Source organism: Leucopleurus acutus, assembly GCF_964270905.1.
Source record: "Leucopleurus acutus genome assembly, chromosome: 10".
NCBI lineage: Eukaryota > Metazoa > Chordata > Mammalia > Artiodactyla > Delphinidae > Leucopleurus > Leucopleurus acutus.
In genome coordinates this window covers 96,264,414-96,275,633 of record NC_139153.1, presented here as the reverse complement: position 1 = coordinate 96,275,633, position 11,220 = coordinate 96,264,414, and the positions used below count along the sequence as shown (strand labels likewise).

General features: G+C 47.3%; 1 protein-coding gene across 1 annotated transcript; it reads left to right on the top strand.

The window, feature by feature from the left end:
• Positions 1–4,144: 4,144 nt before the first annotated feature.
• Positions 4,145–10,851, top strand: EDN1 (endothelin 1). The gene is made up of 5 exons (XM_082847950.1): positions 4,145–4,259; positions 5,806–5,974; positions 7,254–7,412; positions 7,569–7,682; positions 9,507–10,851. Exons 1-5 carry the CDS (start codon positions 4,196–4,198, stop codon positions 9,607–9,609), a joined length of 609 nt encoding a protein of 202 aa, XP_082704076.1. The 5' UTR covers positions 4,145–4,195; the 3' UTR covers positions 9,610–10,851.
• The last annotated feature ends 369 nt before the right edge of the window (positions 10,852–11,220 follow it).

Below are 11,220 nucleotides of genomic sequence, written 5' to 3'. Positions count from 1 at the left end.
TCTTTATCCATTGACCTATCGACGAACTCTTAAGTTCTATGCTTTTAGATACATGGGATGAATCTCTGCTGAGCAGCACCCTGTTTCCTGTGCTAAATACCACTCGATTTTGGACACAGGGAGAAGCTGTGTGTGTTCATGACTCCTGGAGGTGTGTAATATGTCATGGGGTAATGTCTGTATTACGCAGTCTTCCACAACAGTGCTATGCAAAGTAGGAATGTAAAACAGTCAACAATATATGATCGAGCTAGTGGCCTGGACAGCTTCACCGACCCCACACTAAGCCAGCTCGTTATGCCTTGTGCTCTCTCTCATCAAGCAACCTAACGGCTGTTCTTCTTGCTGAGCTCATTGCCACATCTCGCCCCAGATTTATTGGCTGGGCAAAGTTGCAAATTGTTTTACGCAGAAGTTGAGAAACAGCAAAGCTGAGGAGTGCTAAAAACAGCACACTTTGCTACTGTGTAGTATCTGTACTTGGGGCCCAGGGTGTTTTATTTATAGCTATCTATTAATACACAGCAAGAGATGATACAGAAAGAAACACATAAAAATACTTTATCAAATAGTTTCCAGTATTCAAGTGTAACATTAAAAGCAAAAACAGCAACAGAAGACTGTTCTATTGGGGGAAAAGGCCATCTTCTTTACCTCTTCTCTCCTTTCCCTTCCCTTCCCTTTCCTCTCTGAGGCGGACTGTGCCTGCAGAGAGCCTTTCCCCTGCTAGGTCCTGGAGGGCTGGGCTGGGGGTTGGTGATGGAGGTGGGATCTCCACTTCTTTTTTTTTTTTTTTTTTTTTGCTGTACGCGTGCCTCTCACCGCCGTGGCCTCTCCCGTTGCGGAGCACAGGCTCCGGACGCGCAGGCTCAGCGGCCGTGGCTCACGGGCCCAGCCGCTCCGCGGCATGTGGGATCTTCCCGGACCAGGGCACGAACCCGCGTCCCCTGCATCGGCAGGCGGACTCCCAACCACTGCGCCACCAGGGAAGCCTGGGATCTCCACTTTTATTACTTTGTCCAGCAACTTTAACCTTCTCGTCTCCACCACGCTCCCCAGCAAGGCTTCAGGCAGAGCAGCAGCGGCAGCATCTAACTTGTAAAACTGGTCTGTTGGGGTTCTTCCTCCCTCCCGCTCTTGCTTCTTGGCAAACTGTTTTGTTGGGCAGCTGCCTGGCAGTAGGATAGCTGCCTTCTCTGCAGAGAAAGGCCCCCCCTTTCCTCCTCTAGGAAGAAAAGAGGCTGCTGCAAGAGCTGGAAGTGGAGAGATGGACAGACAGGGAAGGCAGATACTACCATTGCCCCAAGACACACAAAGAAAAATGGAAACGCGCACATACACAGCCACGTGAGGGTGCGTCTTGGAAACTCATGATTCAAAGAGATGGGGGCAAGATGGGCCTTGGAACAATGCGACCCTCCCGGATCTGAAATCCTGCGCATTGACTTGAGCAGAAGGCCCGGGGTGACGGGTCGGGGCGGATCACTGCTGCCCACGTTTTGTATTTATTTGTCATTCAAATAGTTCACAGGAGAGGAGGGCGGGTGGGCTGTGGGAAGGCTTGTGGGCAGTTTCATTTTGCTTCACTTCTCCACCTGATCGCTGGGCACTGCTGGCACCTGTCTGGGCAACCTCAGCGAGGTGGGTGTGGCGTCGAGAGATGGGCTTCCCTACCTGCCGGAGGGTGGCCCAGGCTGGACCTGGAGGGACTGGGAGGGACCGGGCAGTAGTTTCCAGGGAGGAACTGAGGACAGGTTGGTCCTGACTGTGGCCAGTGTTTTGTTAAAGTTTCCAGGAGGTTAAAAAAAAAAAGAGTTGGGGGCGTGGGGATGGGACCCCGGCCAAGACATATTTCCCAGGTCACCTCTCCCTCCCTGGGGGAAGCTTGGATCCTGTGAATGTGATATCAGCTCTCTTCTGCTCTCCTGTGTTCTGCGGATGGGAAGAAGTCGGAACGCACTGGCCAGGGCTGAGGCCAGCAGAGCTGGCTCCCTGCTGGCTGCCACTGAGTCCAGGGGGAGCTGTGCCCTCCCCGGCCCCTGGGGCTGGGCTGAGGCAAGCATATAGAGGAGGGGCCGAGGGCCCAAGCAGAGACCCCTGGGGACGCGGGGGAGGCCTCTCTGGGTGTGGATGTGGGGGGGAGGGTCCCTGCCTCCCCCCACCTCCACTCTGGCTGCAGTGGCTGCTTTAGGGGACAGATCTCATTACGGATCTGTTACCGCTACTGTCCCCCCAGCTGTGACTTTGAGGGATGTCCAGGCAGACCAAGTGTGCCCAGGTCCACGGCTTAGATGTTGGGATAAAATCTGTCCTTCTGATTCTAGGGGTGAAGAATAAACAGAGAGGAGGAGGAAATGGTTCTGTGGGATCCTCCTGAGAACTGCAAATGAGTCTGCCTTTGAATCCCTGCGTGTGCGTGTTTGTGTGGGTGGGTGTGGGTGGGTGGATTAGAGTAAAACAAGGTGAGGAAATGGAAGCAGCATCTATTTGATGGAGCTAGACGTAGACACATCTTTTTCGTGTGCAGGGAAGATTCTCTACTTTTATCCCATGGGCCTTACTCAGGCACACCAAGAACTTCGATGGAGCAGGGAAATTCTGGGGACCCCAGCTTTCTCACTTGACAAATGAGGCTAATTGAAAAAGCCAGATGTCTTACATTCATGTTCTGCTGTACACATTGCAGCATGCTGTTTCCTCCGCAGTGACTGCCCTGTGAGGACCTCAAGGCGTATTTCGTGCTTACATAGACAGGAAATTGCTTTGAAAACATAAGCACGTTATTAAAGGTGAGGTATCGTCTGCTCCCTTATTCAGGGCGGGCATTTCCTCCTTCCCAATACTTAACCCTCTGCAAGAACACCCCTTCGACTTACAAGAAAAAGCCAAAGGAAAACAAAAATCCAGAAAAGCTGTCCCGATGTAGGGAGTAAATGGAATATTCCGAGGGGCAACCGCGCTTTCCGCGTCAGGTGTCATTCCTCCCTTTCTAGGCTCCCACCTCAGGTGGCTGCGTTTCCTTCTGTTATTTGGAAGCCAAGGCTGTGGTTTTTTCCCTCAAACATCAGCCCCGGTAGCTCTTCGTCTCCCTCTGGCGTTCCTCTCTCGCTATTTCTTTAGATTGGTGCCCCGGCAAATGGGGGGATCCGGGGACGGGAAGAGGGTGGGCGCAAAAAGAAAAGCTGATGGGGGTTTCTAATCAGCAATCCTGAAAGGACTGGGTATGTGCCTAAAAGGATCCTTTTTTTTTTTTTTTTAAACTTCCTTTTCTTGCCAACCCCTCTCCTATCTTTCCCACTGTGGACGCAAAGAACTTGAGCCGAACAGCCTTGGTGGGCGGGGGCTGGAAGAAAGAGCAAAGTGCGTCCATCTATCTGCCAAAATGATCTGACCCCGAGTCGGGGGCGGGGGGAGGCGTAAGTATAGAGCGAGAGCGTCCCCTGGACTGATCAGCACTAAGAAATCGGAGAGACATAAAAGGCAAATGAAGCGAACAACAATTAAAAAAAAATTCCCCCGCACACAACAATACAATCTATTTAAACTGTAGCTCATACTTTTCATACCAATGGTATGACTTTTCTGGAGTCCCTCTTCTGATGCTTGAACTCCGGGGCTGGCAGCTTGCAAAGGGGAAGCAGACGGCAGCGCTGCACGGGCAGGTTTACCAAAGGTCTCCAATGGGTATTTTCTTTTTCTTAGCCCTGCCCCGAATTGTCAGACGGCGGGCGTCTGCCTCTGAAGTTAGCAGTGATTTCCTTTAGAGCCCGGCCTTATCTCCGGCTGCACGTTGCCTGGTGGTGACTAATGACACAATAACATTGTCTGGGGCTGGAATAAAATTGGAGCTGTTTACCCCCGCTCTATAGGGGTTCAGTATAAAAAGCCGGCCGAGAGCTGTCCAGGTCAGACGCGCTTCTGCCTCTGCGCTGGGACCAGCGCCGCCAGGGTCCCCGGGTCCCCGTGCGCCACGGCCGCCACCGCGTGCGTCCTCGGACCGCTCCCACTGCCTCCTCTCCTGGCAGACGCTTCTTTTTTCTCCCCATTAAAGAGCATTAGGGCTGAAGGATCACTTTGAGATCCGAAGAACCCGAAGCGCTCGGAAGGAACTGAAGCTGTTTTTTTCTGCGTTTTTCCCCCCCACCTTCGGGTTTAGTTCGCAGTGGGGAAGGATTTTGATCCCTTTTTTTCCAGAATGGATTATTTCCCCATGATTTTCGCTCTGCTGTTTGTGGCTTTCCAAGGAGCTCCAGAAGCAGGTAGGCACGTTGACTTGTAAATCCCTGAATGCTGCCGTCTTCTTTTCCACCTTAATGCTTTTCTTGCTTCTGTGTTTTCCCCCATTTCTTTTTATGACTGCCGCTCAGATATCAAGTGTAGGGGAATTATTGCTCAAAGGTGCTTAAATTTTCTAGTGGAAAAAAAAAATCCTCTGTTGAAGACCATTGCTCCTCTAGCATTAAAATAACATTATTATTATTGCCTAGTGTATTTCCTTGGCTTTTAAAAATATGACTCAAAGCGAGATGTAATTTAGCTAAATGTATGTTTGCAATATATGTGTTCATACAGGTAACAGGACATATAGGAATTTATATCTTCTTCAAATACTGCTTTAATAGTGTGTTAATGTGTGAAATATTTAAACATTTCAGCTTGAAGCCAAGGAATTTTATTCAAGTCATTCAAGCAATGTATGAGCAGTAAAGTCACCTGCAGAACAGCCTGGTGAAAACCACCCCCAGGCGGTTTCAGGGTGAAGCAGATGTTTTCTTTAAAATTGTCATTGTTGACTTTAGATTTCTTTTGGCAAGTTTTTGGCACTCAGAACAGTGTGGGCTCTATTTCCAGTTTTATTCACCTGTCTTGGGAGGGAAGCTAGGATAAATCTTGGCTGCTGAAGGATTTAGATAGCATGCGTGCATCTGCCCGTTTCCCTCTTTTAGGGTCAGCGCACTTTTTTGTCTTTTCATGACCCTGACTGAAGAGAAAGGATGTCAAGGGAATGAAAATCCTGGAATGTGTCTGATCATTTGAAATGTACAAAATTAGGCAGATAAGCTGCGTGGCTAACTTGTCAGTAAGAGGAAGCATGCTGCCGTGGGGAAGGGGAGACGGCAAATCCCGCCCACACCATCCTGCTCCGGGGATTCAGAATTCAAAACCCACGGAACCTTGCCTGGGTCCCCAGAGCTGCTGCTCAGTTTTCCCTTAGGTCAGTGGTTTTACTGTAGAGGTGATTTCTCTTCTCTCTCTCCAATCACCTCCCCGAAGCTCTGGACCTCCACCTAAGTTCAAGAGGTGTGTCTCATCTGGGCTACTCCCGACCTTACACAAGGTGTGAAGTGGTGGGTACTGCCCTAAATGGAAGGTCATCCCGCATGAGGAAGTGGCGCTGAGTCATGATTTACTTAGTTTCAGGTTTTTGGTCATCAGCCAATTTTAAGCCACCGTAGGTTGTGCTAAGTTCCATGCAGAAGGCAACCCAAATGTCTAACAGGCAGTATTTCTAAGCATTTCCTTGCAGGCTGCTTCAAGGGGCTGGTAAGTCCCTTTTCAGGTGGTTGTTTCCCCTGCACTTGTATAATCTCTCTGAAGCTGGATAAGCCAGTGGCGATAAAGGTGAAGTCATGTTAAGGAGGGAAAATAATAGAGTCCCTTTTGCTCTGTGTTTCTTGCCGGAGGCCGGCTGGGTGCTTCATCTGCTTTTATCTGCTCTGCTAGATGTGGCATCGACGCTGTGACCAGTGTGCCTTTGGGCCTTGGGGGAGACGCCGCCCACTGACCTGCTCTTTGTCTCCCCAGCGGTCCTGGGTGCCGAGCTCAGCACAGGAGCCGAGAGCGGAGGGGAGAAGCCCTCTCCCAGTGCGCCCTGGAGGCCCCGCCGGGCCAAGCGCTGCTCCTGCTCTTCCCTGATGGATAAAGAGTGCGTCTACTTCTGCCACCTGGACATCATTTGGGTCAACACTCCAGAGTGAGTCTCTAGAGGGCATCGTTACTCTAGGCTTCCTCCCCTCCAGCTTCACGGGAGACTGGAGCCCAGTTACTCTCGTTACTTTTGGGTTTGGACTCTGAAGGTAGCATTTCTGACCACAGGAAAGTGCCCCAGTGGGGAAAATGTCCCTCAGGAGGCTACCACACGTCTCGGGGGAGAAACCTTGTGTTGGGCCTCGGGGGAGAATGTTTTCCATTGGGATCTGCCTGGGTTTAGGGAAAACGTTGCTGAGGTCATATGTGGCTTGGTCCAACCTGTGCTTCTCATTATAAAGACATTATAGTCTAATGTCTTTATCTTAATTATAGAAAAACTAAGACCCGAAATGTTGAAGTCACTTGCCAGGATGAATTTATGGTAGAGCGAGACCTAGAACTTGGGTGTCCCGACTCCCTGCTTTGGAAAAGCCTATTTCAACACAGCAATAGAAAGGCGGTCCTTAGAGTTCCCTTCTGCCTCCCGAGCGAAGAAAGCAGTTTCCCCCATCTCCCCCTGAAAAGTAGTTCACCCATCAGAAGGAATCCTAAACAAAAATACATTGATTGTGCCTGCGGTGTCCCGTTATGGTGAGGGATGACTGAAATGCAAACAAAATCAAACCAAACAAAAACCACAGCAAGCCTCATACTTAGTAAGGTGATACTTCCAAGGGGAGGACTTTATTCTTTAGGCGAGAATCACAATGGACACCCTGGAAATTACTGGAGAGCCTTCTGATGAGGAGTCCCTCTACAGTTGTATGATAATCACCAAATCACAGGAGGTGTGCAAACCTGGTGTGAACCATGCACGCAGTAGTGTGTCCCCCCCAGCCTCCTCAGGGGGCCCTTTTAGCACTATCATGTATCACTTGAATTGAAAATCGGTTTTCGAAATCTTGTGAGTCATGGTTTTGCATGGAAGTCCCCCACCCCCACCCCCAAGACCTGTTAACTAAGTAGAGAGTCAGAAAAAGGAAGAAAATATGAAACAGATACCAAAGCAGAGATGTCATAATTTCGGCCAAAAGACAAGGCTGCTGTGTTGAGAGTTGACATGGAATTTCATTGACTTAGAAAAACTGATTTTCTCCTGGGTGGGTCCACACACTTGAGGCCGTTGACCGGCATGCCATCCTGACTGTTAGCAACATTTGACTCTTCTGAGTTTCGCTGCCAAATCCTGTGGTGTGAGCTCCTTAGGAGCTTGCCCCAAAGAATGCAACCTCTGGAGATGATCAGTTATGCTCATAACTTTTGCTCCTCTCTCTCCATGATAGGCACATTGTTCCATATGGACTCGGAAGCCCCTCTAGGACCAAGCGATCCTTAAAGGATTTCTTTCCTACAAAGGCAACAGATCACAGGAAGAGATGCCAATGTGCTAGCCAAAAAGACAAGAAGTGCTGGAATTTTTGCCAAGCAGGAAAAGAACTCAGGTGAGTAGAAACACCTTTGTTTTCCTTCAGTTTTATGCCTTCCTGACCGTCTTCCTCTTATGATGCTGTCTTCTTGTTTAAAAGAGATTAACAGAGGCATTGAGAACAACTGAAGTTCCTATTGCTGAAATGTTCTCCCTATGTGTATTTTAACAGGGACCAAGACACCATGGAGAAAGGCTGGAATAAACAAAAGAAAGGGAAAGACTGTTCCAAGCTTGGAGAGAAGTGTCTTCATCAGCAGCTGGTGGAGGGAAGGAAAATAAGAAGGTAAGAAGCTCCTAAGAGCAGCTGGTCCCCGTCACCTATGAATGGTCTACTCTCCTAGTCATTCTTGCCTTGATGGGAGAAAGGCCCAGAGGACAGTAACAAAGAAAAGGGGAATCTTTGTGTTCTCTAGGTTGAAGAGAGCAAAGGAATTCCTCTCAAATGTTTTCTTGAAGGCCTTGAATGCAGGCTGCCGCCCTCTGTACACTTTGGTGATTTCTAGCACACACACCACTCATCCTAAAGGTAGATTTTCCAAACAAAATCTATCTAGAGACACCTTTGTCATTTGGTCACATCTAGTTTTTGCCTCTCTGAGTCAATATATTTACAGCTTTCCCTGAGAAATTAAAAATCCTTTCAGGGAGAGTTTTTTATTTTTTTTAATTTAAGTGTCACGTATAATCAAATTCTTCAAAACATAGCAGTTATTCAAAGGGCCAAAGGGAAAATAAAGTCATTAGGCAGGGTTGGTGAGAGTTAGAACACGCCATTTTTTGAGGTTTATTTATTTACTTTTTAAATAAGGAAATGCATTTGGTGGAGACCCAATGTCATTCCCAAAAGCTTTCTCATGTTTTAATCATGAGCTGGGATCTGGATTAGTAATACCATAGGATTGCTCTGAGCAGTTTTTTTTTTTTTGTTTTGTTTTTTTTTTTTTTTGCGGTACACGGGCCTCTCACTGCTGTGGCCTCTCTCGTTGCGGAGCACAGGCTCCCGACGCGCAGGCTCAGCGGCCATGGCTCACGGGCCCAGCCGCTCCGCGGCATGTGGGATCTTCCCGGACCGGGGCACGAACCCGCGTCCCCTGCATCTGCAGGCAGACTCTCAACCACTGTGCCACCAGGGAAGCCCCCTGAGCAGTTTTAGACTGATAAGTCTTCCAAATCCTAAACATTTGGGAATTCACAAGCTGCAGGGAGGAATCCTGCTTTCAGATCCGCCCCATATTCTGCGTTTCCCTATCATGGTCAGTGGCAACTTTTCCCGGAAATCCAGTGGCAAGAAGTCCTAGGATCCAAGTATTATGAGCACAGGCCTGGCAGTCATGAATGACTTCTGAGTTGTTTCCTACTGATGCGGGGCCATCCTCAGCACTTCCCATGTGCTGTTGAAGTTTCCATATTTATAACTTCAGGCCACTAGTGCGCCTTCAGATCGCAAGATTACGTAAATCACCGTTTCTGGACTGACTTGGAAATCATCTTTTTTTTTCTATTAGCTTCCATTACATCAACTATTAAATCGATGTTACAGTCCTTCCCTTTTTCTTTCTCCTAGAAACAGAAAACATGAAACCTGCAAAAACAAATTTTCTTTAATTGCCGTAGAATATTGTTTTGGGCCTGCCTGGAGGCCTCCTCTCTTTGAATTTCTTTCCCGCAAAGCCCCCTTCAATTTCTTACGTGATTAAGAAGACACTCCTGGCTATTTGAAACCTCTGCTGAATGAGTCTCTCCATACGATCCCACAGGGGTTGGGATAGTGCTTGGGACAGGGCTAAAGAAGGAAAGAGAAGATCTCTAGTTGACCTTAAAACTTGTACTTTAAAATTGTATTTAATACCCAATTCCCTTTAGATATGACCGTATCACCCGTATTCTCCCTGCTCGCCGCCCCACCCACTGCCATTCTAGGCATAAGAGGTAGTTTATTTTCACTTGAGGTTAGCAGGGTAACATGTGGTTTTGGTTGGGGGTGAAAGTTCAGGATCCAGATTTAGATTTGTTTTTGCCATATTCTAATTTTAGATGTCTCTTTTGCCTAGGAATGATTTTTGTAGGAAAAAAAATAACATTGTTTTCTCTTGTCTGGTTTTAATAGGTTGGAAGCCATCAGTAACAGCATCAAAACGTCTTTTCATGTTGCCAAGCTGAAAGCCAAGCTCTACAGAGATAAGAAAGTGACCTACAACCGAACACACTGATGGCAGGTTGTTGGGGCCTGTCTGAAGCCTTCTCATCCACCAAGAGCCCTGGGCCTGACTCTGCGCTCTCTCCACGTGGCTGGGATCAGAGCAAATGCATCCTCCCTGCTTAGACCACTTCTCGTTCCAGACTAGCACAGGACCAGCGCCCTGGGTGCAAACATTCCAGGAAAGGTTAAGGAGTCCCCCAGCCCGTCTTCATTTGCCTCCATCAGTGGGAACTGCTTTCGTTTCTCTCCTCCTTTGGGGTGACAGCGGGCTATGCAAAGAAGGCAGAGAGATGCAGTGACCTGCAAATTAGGGTGGCCTCCTTCTTAGAGGGAGGAGGAGAGGAGATTCCACTTGCGGGCAGCGTCCCCGAAGAGTTTCCGAAGGGAGTGTCTGTGTCTCACTCAGGCGCCTGGCACATTTCAGGGAGAAACTCCAAAGTCCCTGCAAAGATTTTTCTAGGGAATGCACAAATTGAAAACACTCTAAGGACAAACACTCGAGTTAAAAAAAAAAAAAAAAAAAAAGAGAGACTTTGTTTTTTTTAATTCATAAAATGCAAAATTGAAAGAAACTGTTACTACTGTAAATCAGGATGAGTTCCATGCATATGAGTCTACCTCACCTATATTGCACTCTGGCAAAGTATTTCCCCACCTTTAATTATTGCTTCCACAAACTCTTCCCTCTCTAAAATCCCCACACTAAGCCCCAGCCTCATGGAAGTCTGTCTAATGTGTCAATAGTAGATATAACATTTTCAGGGTAATCTACTAGCTCTGTTCCATAAGAAAAGAAAGATCAGTTGAATCAGGAGATTTCCCTTACCTTGATTTTTGGAAACACAATGGTATAGGATTGTTTAGGAGAGACACTGAAGGGTAAACATTGTGGTGATTTAAAGCTGTCAAATTGTTTTCCTTTATGTAACTGGCTCACGGAAGAGGTTGGATTACATTTTGATGTACTTATTTTTTTATAGATATTTATATTCAAACAATTTATTCCTTATATTTACCATGTTAAATATATGTTTGGGCAGGCCATATTGGTCTATGTATTTTTTTTTAATGTATTTCTGAATGAAATTGAGAAAATGCTTTGTTTTGCCTGTCAAGGTAATGACTTTAGAAAATAAATATTTTTTTTCCCTACTGTATTGACTTTGAATCATTTCTGAAATTTCTGAGAAGTGGGCCAAAGTGGTAAGAATTAGGAAGGGGGATGATTAAAGATGGTTTCTTGGAAAGGTGACAATTAGAAGGAAAAGAATCATGGCTAATGAAAACAAGAATTTGATTTATATCTTAAAAGTTGCCTTTAGATTGCATTAAGCTAAAAACAAAACAAAAACCCAGCTTTCACACCTCTGTCTTTCCCTGCATAGCCGCCTCTGCTTCCCCTTCACCTGCAAACTCTCCAGGGACTTGATCCATTAGCTATGCTTTGGCTATTAGACGGGATCCAACAGTTTAAGCTGATGATGTGGTGAGAGGTGCTTTCTCCATGTTAATAGACTGAAGGAAGCAATGGCAAGGCGACCTCCCCAAAGGTACCTAATTATACACATTCCACACCAGAGTTGCTTTGAGAAAATGGCCTTCTCAGAGCAAGTGAGGGCTC